Source organism: Schistocerca americana, chromosome 5, assembly GCF_021461395.2.
Source record: "Schistocerca americana isolate TAMUIC-IGC-003095 chromosome 5, iqSchAmer2.1, whole genome shotgun sequence".
Taxonomy (NCBI): Eukaryota; Metazoa; Arthropoda; class Insecta; order Orthoptera; family Acrididae; genus Schistocerca; species Schistocerca americana.
The window spans coordinates 605164277-605191763 of record NC_060123.1 but is presented as its reverse complement, the minus strand read 5'-3'; the positions used below and the strand labels follow the sequence as shown (position 1 = coordinate 605191763).

Below are 27487 nucleotides of genomic sequence, written 5' to 3'. Positions count from 1 at the left end.
CTATTCAATACCTCCTCATTAGTTATGTGGTCTACCCATCTAATCTTCAGTGTCCTTCTGTAGCACCATATTTTGAAAGCTTCTATTCTCTTCTTGTCCAAACTATTTATCGTCCATGTTTCACTTTCATACATGGCTACACTCCATACAAATATTTTCAGAAACAACTTCCTGACACATAAATCCTTACTCGATGTTAACAAATTTCTCTTCTTCAGAAACACTTTCTTAGCCATTGCCAATCTACATTTTATGTCCTCTCTACTTTGACAATCATCAGTTATTTTGCTCCCCAAATAGCAAAACTACTTTACTACTTTAAGCGTCTCATTTCCTAATCTAACTCCCTCAGCATCACCCGACTTAATTCGACTACATTCCATTATCCTCGTTTTGCTTTGGTTGATGTTCATCTTATATCCTCCTTTCAAGACACTGTCCATTCCATTCAACTGCTCTTCCAAGTCCTTTGCTGCCTCTGACAGAATTACAATGTCATCGGCGAACCTCAAAGTTTTTATTTCTTCTCCATGGATTTAATTCCTACTCCGAATTTTTCTTTTGTTTCCTTCACTGCTTGCTCAATATACAGATTGAATAGCATCAGGGAGAGGCTACAACCCTGTCCCACTCCCTTCCCAACCACTGCTTCCCTTTCATGTCCCTCGACTCTTATAACTGCCATCTGGCTTCTGTACAAATTGTAAATAGCCTTTTGCTCCCTGTATTTTACCCCTGTCACCTTTAGAATTTGAAAGAGAGTATTCCAGTCAACATTGTCAAAATCTTTCTCTAAGTCTACAAATGCTAGAAATGTAGGTTTGCCTTTCCTTAATCTTACTTCCAAGATAAGTCGAAAGGTCAGTATTGCCTCACGTGTTCCAACATTTCTACGGAATGCAAATTGATCTTCCCCGAGGTCGGCCTCTACCAGTTTTTCCATTCGTCTGTAAAGAATTTGCATTACTATTTTGCAGCTGTGACTTATTAAACTGATAGTTCAGTAATTTTCACATCTATCAACATCTGCTTTCTTTGGGATTAGAATTATTATATTCTTCTTGACGTCTGAGGGTATTTCGCCTGTCTCATACATCTTGCTCACCAGATGGTAGAGTTTTGTCAGGACTGGCTCTCCCAAGGCCGTCAGTAGTTCTAATGGAATGTTGTCTACTCCCGGGCCTTGTTTCGACTCAGGTCTTTCAGTGCTCAGACAAACTCTTCACGCAGTATCATATCTCCCATTTCATCTTCATCTACATCCTCTTCCATTTCCATAATAATGTCCTCAAGAACATCACCCCTGTATAGACCCTCTGTATACTCCTTCCACCTTTCTGCTTTCCCTTCTTTACTTAGAACTGGGTTTCCATCTGAGCTCTTGATATTCATACAAGTGCTTCTCTTTTCTCCAAAGGTCTCTTTAATTTTCCTGTAGGCAGTATCTATCTTACCTCTCATGAGATAAACCTCTACATCCTTACATTTGTCCTCTAGCCATCCCTGCTTAGCTATTTTGCACTTCCTGTCGATCTCATTTTTGAGATGTTTGTATTCCTTTTTGCCTGCTTCATTTACTGCATTTTTGTATTTTCTCCTTTCATCAATTAAATTCAGTATCTCTTCTGTTACCCAAGGATTTCTACTAGCCCTCGTCTTTTTACCTACTTGATCCTCTGCTGCCTTCACTATCTCAGCCCTCAAAGCTACCCATTCTTCTTCTATTGTATTTCTTTCCCCCATTCCTGTCAACTGTTCCCTTATACTCTCCCTGAAACTCTGTACAACCTCTGGTTTAGTCAGTTTATCCAGGTCCCATCTCCTTAAATTCCCACCTTTTTGCAGTTTCTTCAGTTTTAATCTACAGTTCATAACCAATAGATTGTGGTCAGAGTCCACATCTGCCCCTGGAATTGTCTTACAAGTTAAAACCTGGTTCCTAAATCTCTGTCTTACCGTTATATAATCTATCTGATACCTTCTAGTATCTCCAGGATTCTTCCATGTATACAGCCTTCTTTTATGATTCTTGAACAAAGTGTTAGCTACGATTAAGTTATGCTCTGTACAAAATTCTACCAGATGACCAAAAGTCTTGCTCCTCCTGTCACCGAACTTTACTAATTCCCGCTATATCTAACTTTAACCTCTCTATTTCCCTTTTTAAATGCCGATTAAGGGATCTGACATTCCACGCTCCGATCCGTAGAATGCTAGTTTTCTTTCTCCTGATAACGACGTCCTCTTGAGTAGTCCCCGCCCGGAGATCTGAATGGGGGACTATTTTACCCCCAGAATATTTTACCCAAGAGGACGCCATCACCATTTAACCATACAGTAAAGCTGCATGCCCTCGGGAAAAATTACAGCTGTAGTTTCCCCTTGCTTTCAGCCGTTCGCAGTACCAGCACAGCAAGGCCATTTTGGTTAGTGTTACAAGGCCAGATCAGTCAATCATCCAGACTGTTGCCCCTGCAACTACTGAAAAGGCTGCTGCCCCTCTTCAGGAACCACATGTTTGTCCGGCCTCTCAACAGATACCCCTCCGTTGCGGGTGCACCTACGGTACGGCAATCTGTATCACTGAGGCACGCAAGCCTCCCCGCCAACGGCAAGGTCTATGGTTCAAGGGGGGAATGGGGGGTAGAGATTGACCTACTTTGTTAATTTTACCGTCAAGTTCTTCAAATCCCTCACAAGCTAAATCGTATTGGTTATTGATCTCATCCTTCAACTGCTTAGGCAACTGGGTCAAAGTACTCGCAATGTTTGTTAATTTGGCTTCTAGTTTCTGTTTGATGTGTTTTGTTATCTTTAATTTTAGTTCTTCTTTCATATTTTCTACCTTGACAGACAGGCTACTGTGTCACATAGTTCCTTAATATTAGAATGTACTTTGCCAGATAATTCCTTATTATTAGAGTTCATTTCATCAGACGTTTGTTATAATAAGCCTTTAAACCATTCGGGAGCTTCTGCAACCATTTTTCTAGTATTAATGGGTATACAATGCAGATATTCTCTATTATGTACCCACTATTACTGTAATGAATGGTTTGTGCACAGTTTCCTTAAACATGATAACACTGAAACACTGTGTCATTGTCTTGACAAAAAAATTATTTCTAAGAGAATTTCTGTATTTTGTGAACAGTGCACCCTTTCCAATGAACTGTACTCTCTTGTCATGTAGCCAATGCAGCTGCGTCTATATGACAATGCACTGCAATGGTTTGCACCATCCGGTGCAGCTGATGTCTCAAACAGCGATAGGTGGACTTCTCTGTGTCGTACAGCAGGAGCCCTGCAGCACTGCTTAGCTACTATTGCATCCCTGCCAATGTCAGGATTCAAAATCTTCTTCTTTGATCATGCTGAAAAATTCTTCTCCTCCAAGCCTGCTAAGAAAATACTCTGTCATACTTAAAACATTCTTTTATTCACATGTCAAAGTTGTTTACTTGACATGTAAATTTAATTGAAGCTGCCATAATACTTATACCACAATGGTATACATAGGGTTCGTCTTCAGATTTCGTGAATTGTTCTGGTATTTCCTTTTGCTTCCTTCTTAACAGATCGTTACTGAGTTTTGACAATATAGTTACATCAGTTCACTTATAGCTTCTCCTTTTGTGTAATCCTTGTTGCTCTTAGCAATGCCGTGATTTATCACTCGTTGGATTTCAAAATTTTGTAAATTTATCATACTCCATTTTCTTCCTTTTGTTCAAATGCACTGTATGCTGTCTCAGACACCAAATGAAGTGTTTTTCTTGTTGGTTTAGCATTTTGTGTAGTTGCTGGATCACTTGTTGTTGTTGAAACTGAATCAGAAGACTTCATGAGATCTGTCACATGACATAATATCTGGCATATTCAAATTTAAAAAAAAAAAATCTTGTCACCATAGTTGATTCTCCTGAAGTAGAGGTCCTGCTAATCAGTGCTTCTGAAATCCCTTGTGTAGCCGAGGAAAGGCTTGACTTCTTCATGTTCTGCAGCTGTTATTCAAGCAGAAGAAGAAAACTTCTACACATACCACAACAAAGCATGTCCACTACTTCCCTTTTATGAACATTTATTTCCTTGAATGGGTTTCCAGATCATTAGAGTGACTCATGAATTAGAGTATAATGCAACTTCACATACGACATACATCTCAAATGCTCAACATGATCTCCAAGATTACCATGTATTTTATTTTTCATAAAACCATCTTATCATTTGATTTCATTATTTGAGAGTGTGGGTACCACTATCCAACCCCTATGTACCCACAGTGGTTCTCCTCGTCCACCCATCATAGCAGCTGAACCTTGCCTAGCTGAAATATTGAACTTGCCACATTCCCTAAAACTCCCTACCGACTCTTCCCCCAGTCCAGAGCCAAAACATTTCCATATCACTGTTGTTAACCTTTCCACCAAAACCTTCAGCTCCACAGAAGTTTCAGTCCTATCCAAAGGCCTCACCATTAGCCCTAAGCCTAAACTTAACCATGCTGGACTTGTCAAAGACCCACTCTCCTTCTCCCGATCCCTGCGATAGAGGCATTTCTTTGCCACCAATTCGTCCAAACAAAACCACCCTAATTCCATCAATGAATACTGCCTCTTCCAGTTCATACCACCATCCAATTGTGATCCTCCCCCCTGCCACCTAACCACCTGCTGGTCACCTTCCAGGAATTCCTTACCTCCAGCTTAGCCTCATCATCCTTCCCCAGGTCCTGTCCTCAGAACACTAACCTTTCAGTAGAAGAAAGAACAGCCATATGCAACCTCAAAACAAACCCTGACCTAATCATTATGCCTGTAGATGAAGGTTTCACCACTGTTGTTGTGAGTCACAGTGACTATCCGGCAGGAGGCCTCTGTCAATTATCTGACTCGTCTACCTATAAACTCTGCCACAGTGATGCCATCCCAGAACTCCAATATAAATTCCAATCCCTGCTTAAAGCATTAGGCTTTTCCCAGAACATCTCCGCTGAATCCATTTCCATCCTCACACCTATGACACTCCCCACACCCACCTTCTATATGCTCCCCAAAGTCCACAAATTCAACAGTCCCGGATGCCCATTGTGGCTGGTTATTGTGCCCCCACTGAAAGAATTTCGGCCCTCATTGACTGACACCTCCAACCAATTTCCCATAATATAGCCTCCCACGTCAAACACACCAAGCACTTCCTTCACTGAGACTCTACCATCCCCACCCCTTTACCTCCTGGATCCCTACTCATCACTGTTAACACCACCTCTCTATACACCAACATCTCTCATGCCCATGATCTTACTGCTAGTGAACACTACCTTTCTCAACGTCCTTCAGACTCCAAACCCACTACCTTATTCCTCATACACCTTACTAACTTCATCCTAACGCACAACTACTTCTTCTTTGAAGGGAACATATATAAACAAATCCAGGGCACAGCCATGGGCACCCGCATGGCACGCTCCTATGCCAACCTTTTTATGGGCCATCTAGGGGAAGCCTTCCTAGTCTCCCAAAACACCAAACCCCTAGTCTGGTTCAGGTTCACTGATAACATCTTCATGATCTGGACTCAGGACCAAGACACACAATCTTTGTTTCTTCACAATCTCAGCACCTTCTCTCCCATACACTTCATGTGGTCCTCCACCACCCAGTGTCCTACCTTCCTAGATGTTGACGTCCTGCTCTCTGATGGCTCCATCTGCACCTCTCTCCACATTAAACCCAGCAGCCACCAATAGTCCCTTCATTTTGACAGCTGTCATCCTTTTCACACCAAAAAATTTCTCCCATATAGCCTGGCCACCCAGGGACAGTGTATCTGCAGTGACAAAAATTCCCTTGCTCAATATGCTGAGGGTCACACCATGCCTTCACAGACAGGCACTACCCCAGACCTAGTCTGCAAACAGATCCCCATGCCATTTTTCTTCACATCCCAAATCCTTCCACCACTCCCAAGAACCAGCCACAAAGGCTTGTCCCTTTCACACCCAGTACCACCCTAGACTGGAACAACTGAACCACATTCTTCACCAGGGCTTTGATTACCTATCATCATTCCCTGAAACAAGGAACATCCTATCTGAGATACTTCCCACCCCTCCTAAATTGGTGTTCTATTGCCCGCTCATCTCCACAATATCCTAGTCCATTCCTATGGCACTTCCAATCCCAACCCCTTGCCACAGGGATGTGATCCCAGGTGCAAAACTTGCCCAATCTACCCACCCAGCACTCCTTATTCCGGTTCTGTCACAGGTTTATCATAGCCCATCAGGGGTCTGGCCACCTGTGAAAGTAGCCATGTCATTTCCCAGCTTTGCTGGAATCATTGCATAGCTTGTTATATTGGTATGATTATCAACCAGCTCTCCACCAGGATAAATGGCCACCACCAAACAGTGGCCAAGAGCAAAGTAGACCACCCTGTGGCACAACATGCATCTGAATGTAACACACTTGATTTCAATGGCTGGACCCTTTCCTCCACCACCAGCTTTTCTGAACTGTGCAGATGGGAGTTATTCTTCCATCACATTTTCTGCTCCCATAATTATCCCGGCCTCAACCTATGCTACATCTTCCTCACAAGAGTTTCCACCATCTCTGTCCTATCCTCTCCTCACCCTTCCCATCTCACTCCCTGTTTATTTGCAGCCCTCTGCCAACGCATCCACCTGTCTTTCCCTGCTCCTTTCCTTTTTTGCTCCTTTTTTCCCCACCTCCCTGCCCCACAACCTCCCAAAGCTATGCCTGTTGGCAGTGTAGTCCATGCACATTATATCAGACAGCGTTCATCACTCTCTCCCCACCCATACACTACTATCCCTTCCCTTTTCCCAGCCCCTACAGATTGCTGCTTGCATCCCACGTGATAGTTGCATTCCAGTCTGAGATGCTGGAGCTGGCAGTTGTGTGTGGATGAGGTGTGCTTGCTTGTGTGTGTTTGGATGGTGTGTATGTGTGTGTGTTTTCTCTTGTACTAACAAAGACTGTGGCCAAAAGCTTTATGTTTATTTTAATTGTGCCTGTCTGAAACTTGAAGTGTCTTCTTTATGGTAAATAGTGATCTGTCTTTTCCTATATTGTTGACATTCGTACCTGGAGGTTCCATTGTTTCATTTAATGCTTTGTTTGGTATTGTGATTATGTTTGCTCTTATTTTGCACACTGTATTGGGTATTTACGGCAATTTTTTATATCTTTGCATATACCATCTTTTACATACATAAATAAAATGTGTGTAGCTATAAAAACAAAAAATAAAAAAATCAGTAAAAAAGAATACAAAACAATAAAAAATGTGAAAAAATTTAAAAATAAAACAAAATTTCCTGTGGGCATCTGACCTAGACTTGGTGGTGAGTCTTGTGTACTATGAGAACACAGGAGGCTCTATGGGACATGTTCAACTATACCAGCCAGGTAACCATAGAGGAGCCAGACTAATGATGCCCAACTCAAGCAACATGGTTTGAAAGACAATACAGAACTTATACTTGACCAGTATTCACCCTAGTCGATGAAGACTACTATGGTTCCCAAGCTGCGACAATCTAAAGTCAAAATTATGATAAGTTATAGTTCGTAATCAGACTGGATAATCCTCCTATCATAGCACACGTAAATGCAAATTGTCCTGGGCAGAGTTAGGGATGTAAAAGAAGCGAACTAGCTTTTCATCTTATCTGGCAGCTTCAGAGACATTTCAATCAAAACATCTTGACATACTCGCACTTTTTATGAACATCCCTGCTGCTGCAGAGCAGTGAGCACTCTTAGCTGTAAAGTGTGGTACACCTACATCTTGCAATTAGAAAAGCTCTGAGGATGGTCATTATGGACTGAAACTGGTCATCGTCAAAAGAATTGATATTGTGATCAATTCAACTAAGTACCTGGGTGTTAAAATCACAAACAACTTCAGTTGGAAAGACCACATAGATAATATTATGGGGAAGGCGAGCCAAAGGTTGCGTTTCATTGGCACGACACTTAGAAGATGCAACAAGTCCACTAAAGGGACAGCTTACACTACACTCGTTCATCTCCTGTTAGAATATTGCTGCGCGGTGTGGGATCCTTACCAGATGGGATTGACGGAGGACATCGAAAGGGTGCAAGAAAGGGCAGCTCGTTTTGTATTATCACGTAATAGGGGAGAGAGTGTGGCAGATATGATACGCGAGTTGGGATGGAAGTCATTAAAGCAAAGACGTTTTTCGTCACGGCGAGATCTATTTACGAAATTTCAGTCACCAACTTTCTCTTCCGAATGCGAAAATATTTTGTTGAGCCCAACCTACATAGGTAGGAATGATCATCAAAATAAAATAAGAGCAATCAGAGCTTGAACAGAAAGATTTAGGTGTTCGTTTCTCCTGCGCGCTGTTCGGGTGTGGAATGGTAGAGAGATAGTATGATTGTGGTTCGATGAACCCTCTGCCAAGCACTTAAATGTGAATTGCAGAGTAGTCATGTAGATGTAGATGTAGATGTAGATGTAGATGTAGAAGACTGGAATAAAAAACATTTGCAATTAATAGGCTAAAGTTCCCAATTCTGTGCCCAAAATTCAGAAGATTTGCCAGCCATAGTAAACAGAATATAATATCATATAGCTGAAGAGCATACAAACAACAGATAAAGTTTTTCTGGGGCAGTAAAATTTTTGGAGATGATTTGTTCCTGGATGGGTGTAAAATAATTTTTTGATTTCTCAGTGGGTGGGAATCGACCTTTTCCCAAGTGGAATGTTTCTCCTCCAAATTCACCCTATGTTAAATGTATAGTGAGGGCTGTAAGAACAAATAAACACAAATTTATGTGATTCTAGACAGTGGGAATGCATCTACAATAGGAAATATCCAAGGATGGGGTAGATTTATGATAGGAAGTATCCCAGAGTGTGGATGCATTCATCCTAAACTCTAATGACACACTGTTTCACACTGCACGACATGACATATGACATGTTGGATGACATGATGGCATGTGTCATGTTACTAAAAAGTTACCAAGTGAGGTGGTGCAGTGGTTAGCACACTGGAATCACATTTGGGAGGACTACAGTTCAAACCCACATCCAACCATCTTGATTTAGGTTTCCTGTGATTTCCCTACACCACTTGAGGCAAATGTTGGGATGTCTCCATTCAAAGGGCATGGCTGACATCCTTCCCTAATCCGATGTGACTTGTGACATCGTTGTTTGGTCCCCTCCACCAAATCAACCAACCACTCAACTAAAAATTTAAGAAAAGTGTGAATATGTCAAGATATTTTGATTTAAATGACTTTGAAGCAGCCAGATAAGTTCCCTTCTTTTACATCCCTATCTCCGCCGAGGACATATTCACCTTTGTGTGAAATGATAGGACCATTTTTCATTCTGGTTACCATTGCTATCAGAGGGCACTTTCTCAAACACTTTTAAAAAGTCTTTCAGGAGTGAAATAAATCTGTAATTAGAAATAGTTACTTCATCCAGTTTCATAGAGAGTGATATCACAGAATATTTAACCTTGAGCAAGTGTGCAATTTTTTGTAACATGAGTGGGTGCATGGGGTACTTTCTACACATGCAAAGAATAGCTGTCTTTGTTACTGAGGTACATCTACATCTACATGGATACTCTGCAAATCACATTTAAGTACCTGGCAGAGGATTCATCAAACCACCTTCACAATTCTTTATTATTCCAATCTCGTATAGCGCGCGGAAAGAATGAACACCTGTATCTTTCCGTACGAGCTCTGATTTCCCTTATTTTATCTTGGTGATTGTTCCTCCCTATGTAGGTCGGTGTCAACAAAATATTTTCGCATTTGGAGGAGAAAGTTGGTGATTGGAATTTCGTGAGAAGATTCCATCACAACAAAAAATGCCTTTCTTTTAATGATGTCTAGCCCAAATCCTGTATCATTTCTGTGACAGGTAAGAGCAAAACCATGGTTTAATCTCAGTTTGATTAAACAACAATTCAAAAACTGGTTCAAATGGCTATGAGCACTATGGGACTTAACGTCTATGGTCATCAGTCCCCTAGAACTTAGAACTACTTAAACCTAACTAACCTAAGGACAGCACACAACACCCAGTCATCACGAGGCAGAGAAAATCCCTGACCCCGCTGGGAACCGAACCCAGGAACGCGGGCGAAACAACAAATCAAGAAACTTACATAATATGAGCCAAAGCACTGTCTAATGAAACAATAATAAAATAAATGTTCATTGTATCACACTGTTGCCTCAAAAAAGTGTTATCATACATTAATGATCCACTTGAAGCATTTAACAGTGCAGAACTCAAACAACTGCTTCTTTGATTACTAATTATCTGTAGACAACTGCCTTTTTGTGGGACTGTGCTGCTAGTTCATAATCTGGATCATTTTCTTGCAAAGGATCATAACTCCTTTCTCACCTAGCTCGTTGTTTATTTTATACTGGTGCTGCTCACTTGCATGTATGACAACACAATTTATCATTGTGTTTGTGTTAGCTGAAGCAATAGTGAAGGAATAGGTATTAGCTTGCTATTTTAAAACAAAAATGGAATGGTACAAGACAATGTTATTTGTGATTGCCATTTGAGGATTAAGCCATTCAGGAAATATGCCCAAGTCATTAGTTGATTATATAGCTACCTTAAAATTACTCCTAGTGAGTTAGCATAAGATTTTATTGTTCTACTGGAAACTGTATCATTGCTAGAAGAATTACTAATTTTTAATGACTTGATTAATTTGTAACCAGCTGAAAAATGCTCCCATTGAAGCACAAAAAAGGCAAATATATTCCTGTTTAAAAGTGGGGTACCAGCTGCCTGATTCTACTTTCTTCAGCACCTTTAAAATTTTTCCCAAAAATTTGGCATGCAAACATATTCGTGCTCTTTTTAACAAGCAACTTACCTCTCATACTCACAATCTCCCCTAATTGTAACTTGGTCACAACCCACTAGTTTGTATCTGTAAGTCACTTATACCACCACCACCTCTTTAGGTGGTGGTGCTCATACCCATCCACTCCCTGTTGCCCATTCTTGCTAATTCATTGAGCCAGACTCATCATATGAGGCTGGTTTGAAAATTGCTTGGAATCACCAGGAGAGGTCAGTGCAGCGCAATGAGTTGTTCGCATGATATTCATGGACTGTTGCCAGTCAACACGTGCCATGTCAGTGCTCTTGGAAGAGAGCTGCATGATGATGTGGCTCTGTTGTTGTTGTTGCTTAGTGATTTGCAAAGATGGAAAAATCGAGAGTCGAGCGGAGTACTTCGTAAAGAAGGGTATGAAAGCAAAGGACATTCGTGCCGATTTACATAATACACTGGGGGACTCTGCACCTTCACATTCAACTGTTGCCAAGTGCACAAATGAATTTAAAATTTGGTTGGGGGAGCTTAGATTATGATCCACACAGTGGTTGGCCAAGATGTGTCACTACTCCAGAAATTGCAAAAGTGCACAAAATGGTCATGGAGGAGTGCCGATTGAAATTGCCTATGCTTGCCAGAGGTCATCTGAAAGGGTATATCACATTTTAACTGAAGAATTAGAAATGAAAAAATTATCTGCCAGATGGGTGCCACGACTCTTGGCGATGGATCAAAAATGCAAGAAAATGGACATATCAGAACAATATTTGGCCCATTTTACAAGAAACGAACAAGATCTTTTGTGCTGGTTTGTCACCAAAGATGAAACTTGTGTGGACATCTATACGCCAGGGACAAAACAACAGTCAAAGCAGTGGAAACATGCTGATTCTCCACCACCAAAGAAATCAAAGACAATTCCTTTGGCGGGAAAGGACATGGCATCAGTGTTCCGGGATGCGAAGAGGATTCTGTTTGTAGATGATTTCCCCACTTGGCAAACAATTACTGGAGAATGCTGTGCTAGCATCCTGGACAAATTGCAACAAAAGATTTGCAAAAAAGGCCAGGTTTAGCAAGGAAGAAAGTCATCTTCCATCAAGACAATGCACACCTGCACACATGTGCCATGGCCATGGCAAAATTACATGAACTAAGGTATGAATTGTTACCACACCAGCCTTATTCAACTGATGTGGCTCTGTCAGACTTCCTTCTCTTCCCAAAATTGAAAATTTTACTTGGTGGATGAAGATTCACTTCAAATGAAGAATTCATAGCCACGGTTAACAACTATTTTGCATGCCTGGAGGAAACTCATTTTCGAGATGGGATGACGGCACTGGAACATTGTTGGACCAAGTGAATTACTCTACAAGGAGACTACATTGAAAAATAAAAGAAGTTTCAGTGATGTAAATACTTTTTTTCTATTCTATTCTGAGAACTATTCAAACCACCCTTGTATTATCACTCTGTGTATATATGTTGTTGTCTCCAGTCTTAGCCACAGTCTCCTTCATTTTGTGCTCCTACTACTGTCCCACTGCCACTTTCTTCATTATGCTCTCTCTCACTGGTCCTGTCTCATTCATTTATTCCCGCGGGTACTGTCTCTTCTCACCGACACTATCTCTCTCTTCCTTGTTGTTACTGTCATAGACTCTGTCACTCATTGTCATTGGCTCTTACCCACTTCCACTTTATCCTCCTCTTTATTTCTCTCCGAGTGCCACTATCTCCTCCACTCTTTTCCCAGCACTGTTCTTTCACAGTCAACTGTGTTCCACAGCCACTGTGTTCTCCTCTTTCTCTTATGCTGCCATTGTCTGCTTTGATCTTTCTATAACACAACCACTGTCTACTATCTTCTAGTATTTATTACTTTTCTGTTTCTTTCACACTACAATTTCTCCTTCTCTTTCAGCTTAAAAAAGCATGAATATGTTTGCATACCAGAATTATTGAGAACATTTTTAAAAGTGCTGAAGAGGGTAGAATGAGGTAGCTGGCACCTCAGTTTTTAGTCTTTTAAACAGGCACGAAGTCCATGCCACAATGGTAACACTGCTTCACTTCAGATCACTGAAACTAAGCACTGTCGGGTGTGGATGGGTGACTGCAGGTCTGCCGAACACTGTTGGCAGGCAGAGTGCACTCAGCTCTTGTGAGGCCAATCAAGGAGCTACTTGACTGCGATGTAGCGGCTCTGAACACAAAAACTGACAATAGTGAGGACAGCAGTGAGCTGACCAGGTGGCTATTCATACTGCATCCATCAATGCTTGTGGGCTGAGGATGACCCAATGGTCAGTTGGTACTATTGTGCCTTCAAGTCCTATCCAGACAGGGGATTTTTAAACAGGAGCATATTCATCTTTTCCGCTGGTTCCCTCCTTATATCGCCCATATGAAAAGAACTTTATAGGTCAGTAAAATTTCGATAATTTACCAATTTTGCACCTGAGCCCAGATTTTGTGTACACAAAAAGTTTGCATTTGCTTCAGCACTACAAGATGGGATTCCAGAACTCTTCTGATGATAATGGAGACACTTTACAGCCTATTTCTCCAAGCTAAGTCACTTTATAAACTACATCTTCACCTCACGCCAGATTTTACGTGTACGGGGGAATAGCTTTGAACCTCTGTATCTCGCAAACAGATAAAGATATCAAGAAAAGTTTCAAGATTGTTCGAGATCAGGATCTTAGGAATATATCATAAAAATTGCAGTCATTTGCTGTTCAATGCTGTCATGGTATCCATGGCTTGGTTTTGATACCCAAAAACCATGTTTTCATGGTGTGTCTTGATACTGGATAAAGATATTTGAAAATGGAAAAATGGCACTGTTAGATACATGCCTTGAGAACATGCCATTAAAATTTGTGCAGTTTGCTACACTTATTTATCATTTAGATTTCAACTCACATGGGATTTTATGTGCATAACTTGAATAAGGAAAGGCTAAAGATATCAAGAAAATTCTCAAGATTGGGATCTCAGGAATACATTGTAAAAATTACAGCCATTTGGTGTGCATAGACATCTTGGAATTTGTGGATTGGTTTTGATAGCCAAAAACCATATTTTCTGAGTGTTTCTTGATAATGGATAAGGATATTTGAAAATGGGACAATGGCACCTCTACATAAATGCCTAGAAAATATACCATTAAAATTTGAGCAATTTGCTGCAGTTAGTTATTTAGATATCCACTGCTGATGGTGAATAATGCTTTTTTGAGTTTTCTCAGGAACCACTCATGAACTAAATGACGACTCCATAAGCCTATTAAGGTGCACTGTAGGCCACATCTATTGCAAAAAGAACCAACCAATTTGCTCCATTTGCCTAAGCTGGAAGAAGTGTGTAATATTCAAAATTTGACCATGTGCTGTAGAATAATTATAGTAAGACTATCCTACTGTTGGATATATGAATGGTCCCAAGCCAAAGTGCTATCCAAAATACTTGATCTTACCTTTCTGTGGCTAATAGAATCTGAAGTACAAACCTTGGAAAAATCTCATTTTCATGCACACTGTTTTGGAACATTTTAGGTAGTGCATGCTGTTGCATGAGCACTGATATCCATAAAGGTTGTACATTTGAAACTAATGTCTGTTGACAGTGCATCCATTGCCTGCACAAGTAAATTAATGCATCTGTATTTGATTATTTATTACTGGGTGCAGTAGTTGCAATCACTGTGTGGAAGTAGTCATTGAATTTGGTGGCCAGTAATTTGTAAAGTCATCATTGCTGCACCAGAGCTATTTTTTGGGTTCAGTCTCTCTCCAGTTGTTATTTTTTGTTTAATAATCTTTCGTATTCTTTTTTCTGATTCTTGTAGCACATCTTTTGAGCATAGTGCTTGAGCTTTGCTTTTCTTTAGTAACAGACAGAAGAATTTTAGAATGCTGGTGGTAATGGTGTCTCTACTCATGATTATGGCTACTCCTCTGAAGTAGGTGAGATGTATCTTAGAAGTACAAAATTCTTTATCCCAGTAGCTATTAACAAGTTTCTTTGATCCTGTTTGATTTTCCCCTTATTTGTTTCAGTGGAAGATAAGTTTCAAAGTGCTGTAGAAATATGTTTAAGAAAGAGTTAAATTTCCCAGCTACTTTGTTTGATTTATAAATCTCTCTGCAGTTTACTTCCCTTAATTTCTCTGAACACTATTGTGGTTCATTTTTATGTGTCTGCAGTAGAACACTTTTCTTCTACAGTCAGTACCTACTTAGTAAGTATATTTTGTTGCTAATCTGACCATCATTATCAGATAAACCATTGACTATTGGTTTTACAGCTACGTCACTGCAGGCTGTTGCACTGTGTTCTTAAATCCTCAGTTTATATTTTACAGTAGCAAACAATCCAAAGCTTGGCATCAACAACTCTACGTGCCCTCAGTGAATACTTTTTTCTACAAAATCAACATTAAAGTCTCCACAAACAACGAGTCTCCAGATAAGTCTAAATAATGCTGTTATAACTGTCTCTGTCTGCTCTATGAAGCTTAAGAAACTTTCTGCTGGTGGCATGTAAACAGGTACTACTGCAACATATGCTTTTCCTGTTCTATTATTGTGCCACAACATTCAAAGAACTGCTTGAACAATGTTCGTTAACTTGAAGCTGCTCAGAGTTGACCTCATTTTTTGCATATACAGCCACTCCCACTATGTCTTCATTGGCTACAGCAGTATGATATTAGCTTGTAGCCACCAAGAAGAATGTGCTCAATTTTAATGATTTCCATGTTCTGGAATGTACATCAGATCTGCTGAAATTTCATCTGTTCTTTCATTTTCCCATATGGCTATGAGAAGTTCATCTCTTTTATTAATGAGGCTTTTGACGGATGATACAAGATGCATTTCTTTTAAAAGAATGGCTTTTTCTGAATCGCAGTACTTTGTTTTCTAGTAGCTGTTCAACTATAACTATATTTATTCTGCAGATCTGTCATTTGGATGAGTTTACCCTAAGAAAAGGTCTAGAAAACACATTAGAAATTTCTGAGATTGATCAGACTGGATGATTCACATCTTTAGCCATGCAAATATCACTGATGTTATTCAATTTGTACATGGACAAGCTGTGTAAGAAACCAAAGAAAAATGTAGAAATGGAATTAAAGATCATGGAGAAGAAATAACAAGTTTGAGGTTTGTTGATGATGTCGTAATTCCTTCACTGATGGCAAAGAACTGGAAGAGCAGTTGAATTGAATGGCCAGCAACTGGAAAATAGGTGATGTGATGAAAATCAACAAAAGTAAAACAAAGATAATGAAATGTAGTTCAGTTAAATCAGGCTATAACGAGGAAATTGTATTAAAAATGATACATAGTAATAGATTTTTGCTGTTTGGGCAGCAAAATAACAGATGGGTTTAAAAGTACAGAACATGTAAAATGTAGATTGACAATAGCAAAAAAACTGCTTTTGAAAAAGAGAAATTTGTCAACATTGGATATTAATTTAAATGTTAGGAAGTTCTTCTTCAGGTATTTATGTGGACTGCAACCTTGTGTTGGTGTTAGACATGGACAATAAACTGTGTTCAGATCACAAGAGAATAGAAGCTTTTGAAATTTGATTCTACAGACGATGCTGAAGATCAGATGGGTAGATTAAGTAAGTGAACTTAATTGGGGAAAAAAATATGACACAACCTGACTAAACGAAAGAACACATCGTGAAGTTTCAGGATGTCATCAACTTGGTAATGGTAGAATGTGTTCAGTACAAACAGTAAAGGGAGACCAAGGCTCAGATAAGTTCAGATAGATGTAGATCACAGTAGTTATGCAGAGATGAATAAACTTGGTCAGGATACATGAGCAGACCAGTCTGGAAAGATGCATCAAACCATTTTTTTAAACTAAAGACCAGAACAACAATGACATTCAATTGGTTTAAGACTGAAGTTAATACAGTGACACCTGTGAGCACTTGAATAAATCATTTCTGGTGTAAAACCACCCATGATGAAATCAATATCAGTCTAAGGTTACCCTTAGTAATGTATAAAGGAAACATTAATTATCATTTTTTACAATGTTTTATTTTGTCCTTTGAAGTCAGCTTTTAACCTGGTTTGCCTTTCATCAGTGGTCAGTGGCAATACTTCTTCCTGTATGTTAAGTATTTCCATTAGCAATTTCCAATTTGATATCTAACTGGCCTTTCACTCTTTGGATTTGCCTATGTATGCATAAATTACATATATTGCACACATATATGTGTCCCCCCTCTCTCTGGCGATATCATCATCACTCTCTCTCTCTCTCTCTCTCTCTGTGTTCTCCTCTCCACACTCTCTGTTCACCTCCTCCTCCCTCATCTCTATCTCCACCCCACCCCCCTGTCTCCTCCTCCCCCTTGCTCTTTCCAGCTCTTCCTCCTTTTTCTTTTTGTCCACCCTCTCCTCCTTCCTCAATCTGTCCATCATCCCTCCCCCTCTCTCTATGTCCCTCATCTCCTCTGCCCCTTCTCTGTCTATTCCACCTCCTCCCCTCTCTCTGACCATTTCGTCCTCCTCCTCTGTTTTTATATCCATCTCCATCTCCCACCTCTCTCTGTCCATCTCCTCTCTCCCTCTATCTGTCCACCTTGAACTCCTTTCTTTCCCCTTCTTTCCGTTCATCTCCTCCTACCCCTTCTCCCTGTCTACCTTTTGCCCCCCCCCCCCTTTATGTCCATCACCTCTTCTGAGTCTCCATGTCTGTGTCCTCTTCCCCATCTTTTTCTCTACTCCCTCTCTCTCTTCATATCTTCCTATCTGCCTACCCCCTCTGTGTCATTTCCTCCTACACCTTCTCTCGGTCCACTTCCTGTCTCACTCCCCCCCCCCCCTCCCTATTTCCATCATCTCTTCCACTTTCCCTGCCTGTTTCCTCTTCCTCCTCCTTTCTGTTCATATCCACCTAGCCCCCTCTCTGTCCATATCCTCGTACCAACTCTGTGTCATTTCCTCTGACACCTCTCTTCATCCACCTCCTTTTCTACCTCTTTGGGTCCATCACCACTTTCTGTCTGTATCCATTTCCTCAGGACTTTGCCTGCATACATATTTGACACCTATATTGCATCTCTCTCCTCCTCTCCTCCCCCCCCCCCCCTCTTGGTCTATCTGCCCCTCCCCCTCTGCCCATCTCCTCCATCTTTGATCATCACATTCTTCTGCCATGTCTCTGTCCATACCTCTCTCCCCCTCTGTCCATCCCCACCTCACCCCCTCTTTGTCCATCTCTGCCTCAACCTTCTGCTTGCCCACATAACATGCTCCCCCCTCTGTGTGTCCAACTCATCCTCTCTGTCCACCTACCATTTCCAACTCTCTATCTTTCCATCTCCTTCTCCTCCTTCTCCCCCCTGTGTTGGCCCATTTTCCCCTTCTCCCCTCTGCCCACCTCGTCCTCCCCCACTCTCTGTCTATCTCCTCCTTGCACCTCTCTCTGCCAATATTTTCCTCCCCACCTATCTGCTCATCTCCACCTCCCTCATTCATCATCTTCTCCAACCACCCAATTTGCCCATCTCCTCCTCTTCCATCTCTCTTTCCCTCTCCTCCTTCTCCCCCTCTCACTATATATCCATATCCTCCTCCCCCATCTCTCTGTTCATCTCTTCCTGCCCTGTATCTCTGTCTGTCTCCTCTTGCTCCTTCTCTCTGTCCATATTCTCATCCTCTTTCTCTGTCTCTGTCCATCCTCTCCTAAATCTATCGTTACATCCCCCTCAGCCACCCTGTCAAAATGTGTGGACACTCCATAACAGTTTGATAAAGCAGGTTGATACTACTCCAGTCCACACACCTCTTGTACAGGGCAGCCTGCACACCAAAAGCTGGACAACTGACCTGTAGGCTGCCCTGCACAGCAGGTCGATAAAGCAGACTGTTAATATTCCCACACAACAGGGGGATGCAGGGCATCCTACATGGCAGCGGCTGTAAAACCACAATTGCTCATATCCCCACTTCCGTTGGAGCTAGGAGGTTGTAAACCACACAGTGCTGATACTTGTGAAGTTTTGTGTGTGTGTGTGCCAAATTTTTTTGAACTCAATTCATGCATTTCAAGCAGGAGATCCTGGACATATATACATACGTAAGTACAAACATTTACACAATCTGCTTTACATATTAGGTCTATAACTTTGGTTACACTGTCTTGCAATAGAGGGCAGTAGTGCCTAGTGGTGCTGCAGGTGGTTGGTTGTGTCATACGTAAACTTAGGCTTTTGTAAACATAAAGCCATCAAAATATTAGTTGATTTGTTATTTCATCATAAAGTTATTTCAATTGCATCTTTCAGCTTACAAGCTCAGTTCTCATCATTTACACCAACTTTCAATTTTCTGCTTTAACATGAAGAAATCTGGAGCTGAGGCTCATAAAATACTGGGTAAGACCTCCTCTATCTTGCCTTCTATGTGCCATTTCCTTCTACCCCTCTCCCTCCCCACCTACTCCTCCATCCCCTTTCCCTGTCCATCTCCCCTTCTTCCTCTCTCAGTCCATGTCCTCCTCCCCTACTCTCTGCCTTTCTCCTGCTCCTCTCTCTGTCCATGTCCCCTCCCCTTCACTCTGCCTGTTCATCTCTTCCTGTCCCCCTCTTCTCCACTGTCTATTCATCACTTCCCCTATTCATCTTATCTTCCCCTAGCCATGCCCATCTGTACAAGTAGCACCTGCAAAACAGGTTGATAAAGCAGGTTAATACTTCTCCAACACAACATGCCTGTTGTACACATTAGCCTACAAGTCAGCAGCTGGGAACTGATTCTTGCTCCTGACATGTAGGCTTACCTTCAAAGCATGTCAATAAGGCTGGCCAATATTATGCATCCACAGCATGCATGTCATGCACGTTAACCTATATGTCAGGGGCTGAAAAAACATGTTTTGCTCGTATCTCCGCTGATATTGGAAATAGGAGGTTATCAACACCACAGTGCTGAAACTTGTGAATTTTGCTATTGGTGTGCCAAATTTGGTTGAAATCAATCTATTGGTTTTGGAGGAAATCCTGACATACATTCATACATACATACGTCCTTGTTTATATTTATAGATAGATAAATAACTAGATATAAATACAGATTTCTAAATTCAGATTATCACTTTCATATATATTTTGAAAGAAGTAACCAATCAACAATATCTGGTTTCAGTTGACTCCACTAAACCACAGCCTGAGGGAGCTATGTGTCTCTTCACACTGAAAAATCATTCCTATCCTGAATATATTTGCCTTACTGATACTGGAGTGGTGTGTGTTGATGTTCACCCAGACTATCCTAGTATGATTGTAGTTGGACTATATGATGGAAATGTTGCTGTTTACAATGCTAGTGTGTCAGACAAGGAACCAGCAAGGAAGAGTCACTTCAAAGACAAGCATGGAGGTATTGTATGGCAGGCAAGTAATATTTTACATCTGCATTAAACAGAAACTGTAATACCAGTCTATAGGAAACACTGGGGATTTTGGACACATTATTGTGTTCAAAGATATCAAACTTATAACATTCTGTCATCAAATACTCCATTGAAGTTGAAATTATTAGTTACACGGAATCTCACAACGGTGATTCATTGTACGACTGCAGTAGATTCTGGAAGTCTGCACTCCATCTGTTTATGTGTGTGTGTGTGTGTGTGTGTGTGTGTGTGTGTGTGGGTGTGTGTGTGTGTGCGTGTGTGTGTGTGCACAAGCGCCCACGCATGCACTCTTATGTTTGTGTTTGTTTTCATTTTATGCTCCACAGCTGTTATGTATTGCGGAGACTGATAGTTCTGTCACATATCAGCAAATTCTATGTTATTTACCATTGGTATCCAATGATCATATGCTAATATGCTGCAGTGCACTGAAACTATTTCACTTAAATTATGACATTTTGTTTCAAATGTGATCCACGAATTGCATTAAAAGCACACCATTTTTCTTCAAATGAATGCTGGTATGCAAATAGAACAGGCAGAAACATCTTTCATAGCACTCTCACTGCGATACGTAGAAGCCAGTGTTGAGTGCTGAACTGATGATCAGCCGTACTACAATCAACTCAAAAAAGGGATACAACTGTCTGTTTTTGACTGCATGTGCTCTGATTTGACATCATCTTCTAAGGCTATTTTGCTCATAGCACTATGTCAGTATTTTTCTTTGAAAATGTGTGTATAGTATTGTGAAAATGTGGAGTATAAGCAATTTTTGAGGGGCAGTTGATGTATAGGTGACATGACCTAGTGGTGAAGTGCACCAACTGGCAACTAACGTCTACATAGATACTCTGCAAGCCATCGTATGATGTGTGGGGGAAGGTACCCTGCACCTGTACTTCTCATTTCCTTTCCTGTTCCACCCGCAAATAGAGCAAGGGAAAATGACTGTCTTTATGCCTCCATATGAGTCCTATTTCTTGTATCTTATCTTTGTGGTTCTTATGTGAAATGTATGTTGGTGGTGGTAGAATTGTTTGGCAGTCAGCTTCAAATGCCAGTACTCTCAATTTTCTCAATAGTGTTTCTCAAAAAGAATGTCGCCTTCCCTCCAGGGATTCCCATTTGAGTTCCCAAAGCATCTCTGCAAAATTTACGTGTTGTTTCTGACCTACCGGTAACAAATTTAGCAGCTGGCCTCTGAATTGCTGTGATGTCTTCCTTCAATCCAATCTGGTACCAGTTCCAAACATTCGAGCAGTTCTCATTCATGGGTGAGGAAAGTGCATTGTCATGCTTCTGGAAAAATGCAGTCAGACTACAAAATGAAATATTCACTCTGCAGTGGAGTGTGCATTGATGTGAAAGTTTCTGGCAGACCGAGAATCGTACTCAGGACGTTTGCCTTTCATGGGCAAGAGATCTACCAACTGAGGTACCCAACCACAACTCAGGACCAATCCCCACAGCCTTACTTCCACCTGTATCTTGTCTCCTACCTTCCAAACTTCACAGAAGTTCTCCTGTGAAATTTGCAGACTTCCTGGAAGAGAGAATACTTTGGAGACATGGCTTAGCCACAGCCTGGAGTGTGTTTCTAGAATGATATTTTCACTCTGCATCAGAGTACTAGTCCTGCAAGTTTCACAGGAGAACTTCTCTGAAGCTTGGAAGGTAGGAGACAAGTTACTGGCAGAAGTAAGGCTGTGAGGACGGGTCCTGAGTCGTTCTTGGCTTACTCAGCTGGTAGAGCAGTTGCCCATGAAAGGCAAGGTCCCGAGTTTGAGTCTTGGTCCAGCACACAGTTTTAATCTGCTTAAAAAATGATTGGGCGTCCCATCTTAAAATATTGGTTAAGTGTGATGGACCCATACCAAATAAGACTAACAGGGTATACTGAATGTATAAAAAGAAGAGTGATGCAGATGGTCACAGTTTGTTTGACTCATGGGAAAGTGTCACAGAAATGTCGAAAAATCTGAATTGGCAGGCCCTTGAAGACAGACATAAATTACCCCACAAAGTTTTGTGAACTTGTATGAAGAGAAGAATCCACAGATATTCTCTAGCCCACTACTGGTCACTCCTGTAGGGACCATGAAGACATGATTACACTCATTGCAGTAAATGCAGTGGATTTTAACCAGTCATTCTTCCTGCATGCCATATGCAATTGTAACCAGCAGAAGCCCTAACATATGATACTATGCTAAATACCCCCTTCCATGCATGTCACAGCAGTTTGTAGAGTATGTATGTAGATGTAGATTACTGGTTCTGACTTCTGAACAAGTCATCATCAGATGATTTAAATAGGGTATAAGAATACAACTTGGGTTGACCAGACTGAGTCCATACATGCGTTAAGATTACCAGGTAGTACTAAGTAACACTTTATTACAAAAAACAGAAAACAAAGTTATTCACAAACACTGTCATTGAGTATGTAATTCCATTAAATTTGAACACACAAAATTTTAATCTTCTTGATTTTGCACTGGAGCAGTTCTCAAGAATAAGTCGCACCAGCATCTCGTATGCGGTCTCCTTTACAGGCGTACCACTCTTTCCTAAAAGTCTCCCAATGAACTCAAGTCAACCATTTGCCTTTCCTATCACAGTTCTCCCACGCTTGTTCCATTTATATTGCTTTGTAACATTATGCCCAGATATTTAAATGACTTGACTGTGTCAAGCAGGACGCTAGCAATACTGCATCTGAACAGGTTTGTTCTTCTTACTCATCCACACTAACTTACATTTTTCCACATTCAGAGCTAGCTGCCATTCATCACACCAACTAGAAATTTTGCTGCTCACCCTGTCTGCCAAATCATTTATGCATATAAAGCACAACAGTGGTCTTATCACACTCCCCTGGGGCACTTCTGATGATGCCCTCATCTCTGATGAATGCTTGCTGTTGAGGACAACATACTGGGTTGTATTACTTAAGAAGTCTTCAAGCCACTCACATATCTGTGAACTTACACATACTTGTACCTTCATTAACAGCTTGCAGTGGAGCAGCATGTGAAATGCTTTCCAGAAATCTAGCAATATGGAATCTGCCTGTTGCCATTCACTCATAGTTTGCATTATATCATATGAGAAAAGTGCAAGCTGAGTTTCGCATGAGTTATGCTTTCTAGAACCATGCTAATTCATGGACATAAGCTTCTTGGTCTCACGAAAATTTATCATTTTCAAACTGAGGATAGGTTCAAGAATTCTGCAGCAAACCGAACTTATAGGGATATTGGTCTGTAATTTTGAGGGTCTGTGCTTTTAACCTTCTTATATACTGGAGTCACCTGCACTTTTTTCCAGTTACTTGGGACTTTGTGCTGGGTGAGAGATTCATGATAAATGGAGGCTAGGTAAGGGGTCAATGCCATAGAGTATTCTTTGTAAACCAAATTGGGATTCCATTGAGACCTGGGATTTATTTGGTTTCATATCTTTCAGTTGTTTCTCTTTGCGAGGTATGCTTATTACTATGTTGTCCGTACGAGAGTCTGTCCGACAGTCAAATGATGGTATGTTTGTATGATGCTCCTTTGTGAACAATTTCTTGAATGTGAAATTCAAACCTTTGGCTTTCGTTTTGTTATATTCAATTGCCACACCTGACTGGTCGACAAGGGACTGAGTCGAAACTGAGCAATTTTACATAGGACCAGTATTTTTTCATGTTCTCTGCCAGACATTATAATAAGGTGTGCATACTTCATGCATAGATATTTTCACAGAAATCTCTATTAATCTTTGCTTGTTGTCATGTGTGCATTCTCTTTTGAACTGTGAGTGCAACAGCCTCTGCTTCCTCAGCATCTTCTGCATTTCTTTATTAAACCATGGTGGATCTTATCCATCCTTTATCCACTAATTAGGCACATAAATCTCCAGACAACGATTTACAATCTGTTTAAACTTTGCCTATAATTCCTCATCATCCATCTAACTGATACTAAGTAACATTAGTTTACAGTGCCCCGTCGTATCTTCTCTAAAACTTAGAGCCGTGCTCCTTGGACTGTTAGCGTGAACTTACTTGTATGCTGGATACAGGCTCAGCTTCCCCACAGCTCTGGTGTCTTCTGCTTGCATCAAACTCTTCAACGAAGATTCTATATTTTGAAGAAGGTGAATATTCATCTACTATTCCAAAATCCTATTATCTAGTCCAAATAAAGACTCTCTCAAAATTCAGTTGCTGTTAACATATTCTATATTCAAAATTCAATACACCATTTCACTGCCACATTAAACAGTAAGCCCACACTTTCTTAGGGCATTCACACACGACTGAATTCAACCCAATTAAATAACATTTTTTCTCAACGATATAATACTAATATACATGTCCGTCTGCTCAAGACCAAGTCACTATTAATAATAATCTTTTTTTTTCTTCCGTTGTCTCTACACAACACACAACAATCACCAATGTTTTTCATGCATGGAATTCGTCCACGGAATTCTGGGCCAGAAGTTTTTATCTTCTCTTTGCTGCAACTGAGTGTGTCACTTGTTGGCCCGGTTTTGCTCTTCTTTCTCGGTCAACCTGCACAAATAACATTCTGCGGCAGTGTGTATCTGTTTATGCTACAACCCACTACAAAATAATGTGTGTCCGAAGCGGCTGGAACACAAGTGACGACAGACTTTCATAAAATTCTGAGGGCACTACATATCTCCCCTCCCCCCTTAGCTAGAACACTCGTTATTTTAGATATAACATATAATATCTTTTGCACTTATCATTCACACAAAACCTTTAGCACAGAAATAAAAAAATACATTTGTCTCATTGCTATCATTCCTTCAGATGGTCAATCATTTTACCAATAGACTTAGTAGTACAAGCAATTTAAGATACAACAAGTGTTTTTCTTCTCTGCCTTAACTTTTATCTTCCCTTTGTTCTACTTATTCTACAAGGTACTACCACATCTAGGAACAGTTTATTTTAATTTACTCTAAACGCATCATAGAAACAGTTTATTTTAACTTACTCTAAATGCATCATTCCCTCTGAGAAGTGCAACCGTCATCCTCATAACCAAGTGCTCTAGTCCTTGACTAGCACTTCTTCCCCCTCTTACATGTGATGGTTGTCACTTCTTATCTGGTGTTTCTTGTCTGCGTGTTGTCTTCAATTGTCTGAGTGATAAAATGTGATCGTGTGTCCTGGTTCTTTGCCCAGCTAAGGTTCTTAGTTGAAGATTTATAGAAATCACGGAAAAGAGAAGGACTTCAGCGATAGAAGTATATGAATGTGGATAGAGGGAAAGATAGATTGGTACTCTAAAGAGAAGTAAGAAAGGAAATAAAAGAGTTGGTTGCTAAGATCGAAGAAAGAAAGAATATGACAGGAAACCCTTCCCTCCCCCCTTCCCCACGATCCACACTTCGTCAGTACTTAGGTGAGAAGCCGGAGGAGGTATTATGTTCGGCATCTCCTACAGAACGGACATTCTCACCGTCACCGTAGAAGTCCCCGAAGAAAAGATCTTCGCAACTCCTATGGAACGGCAAATGATGAAGAACCAGTCACACTTGTTTGCGAGGGCTGTGTGGAGGGTGTGGTGTTTGTGTAGTGTTGGTCGTGTCTATGCCTACACTACCCACCCCTTATACAAAATTGAGTACAAACCCTCCCCCATCACATCATATTTTACAAAAGGTACAAAACATTTTATAAAAATTTAAACATCATGTAACACCGAATTATGCCATTTCTCTCAACACTGGCGTTTTATTATGTTCTATCTAGAAGTACAGAGACCACCAGATAACACTCTCGGGAACACACTCCCCGGGTTTTACCCTTGCGAAACTCACATATGAGAGTTTTTGGCATGCTTCCTCAGCGGAATATATCCAGATCCAAATGCAGTTTCAAAGTTGACAAATTTATGTCAAGCCTGTGTGGGACCTAGCCTTCGTAGATTACATCTATGGGTTTTACCTTTTCAGAACTCGAAAATGAGATAAACCTGAACCCAGTTGTCAGTACAGTCATTTCAGGCTGACATGAAAATGACCGTTTATAAATTTATAGTATGAGAATAGATTACCGAATAGTTGAAAAAGTGAAGGGAATCCGGTGCAGGAAAACTAAAGTAGAAGCAACACCGAATCGAACTCGCGAACCAGTAGACGTCACTCCGCCCTTTAACACAGAATGTCAACATCCCTAGGGGTTTTGTACATATCTCTTTATGTCTTTAACATTATACATTCCTTTCTCCTCTATTGGTTTGTCCAAATACTTGGCCCTCGTGAAGTGCAAGTCGAAATACTTACGCATCAAACTCCAAGCGTTGCTGTAGTATTTTGGGTCCCATAAATCTGAAATTAACTTCTCTTTTGCACTGGAAGACCAATATTTTTCTTTAAATTTTCTTTGAAAGTCTTCCCAGGATGTGAAGTTCTCTATGTTGAATGTGCCCCATTCTGAAGCTTCACCCTCCAAATAACCTATCGCAAATTCTATTTTCTTAGCCTCTTCCCAACTTTTAGGCATGGCCTGATTAAATCATTTTAGGAAATGGGTGGGGTGTACCTCCCCATCTGGTTTAAACCTAGGGAACTGTCGGGAAAAGCCTGCATTTGATCCCCATTGCAAATCGTTAATTATTTCTTTATTTAGAACAAGATTTTGAGACACTGTACTCTTTTCAAGTTTTTCCTGAATAATTTTGAATTCCCTTCTTAGGTTATCTAAGTCTTTTTTAGTTTGATCTAATTCGGAGGTCATTATAGGCGCTTAATTTTTCTTCCACTTTTCGTTTTATTAGCTCATCCACCTGTTGCTCTATACCGGTTAGATTGATTAGCTCAGTTGTAGTTCACTTTTCTTTGAGATTTCGTTCTACAGTTTCTAAACGTGAGCTAACTCCTGAAATTTGCACCTGAACTAATGGGAGCAATTTATCTTGTTTATGTACATTTGTTTTAATGTTACTTAATTCTTGTTTAACCACATCAAATGTGACCTTACAGACCTCTTTCAAGGAATCAAAATTTTCATTGACTCTGGTTTCTAGGGTACTACATTTACAGTCGACATCATACTCTAATATCTGGGCTATTTCCCGTAAATTTTTCTCCT

The 27487-nt window shown here is 40.6% G+C and overlaps 1 protein-coding gene across 1 annotated transcript in view; it reads left to right on the top strand.

Moving 5' to 3' along the window:
* Window positions 1-27487, top strand: part of LOC124616581 (dynein intermediate chain 2, ciliary-like) — a 405599-nt gene that overhangs the window by 247609 nt on the left and 130503 nt on the right. Inside the window, exon 9 of the mRNA XM_047144902.1 lies at window positions 20094-20341. Within this exon, the coding sequence (XP_047000858.1) occupies window positions 20094-20341 (248 nt within the window). The remainder of the gene's footprint in view (window positions 1-20093; window positions 20342-27487) is intronic.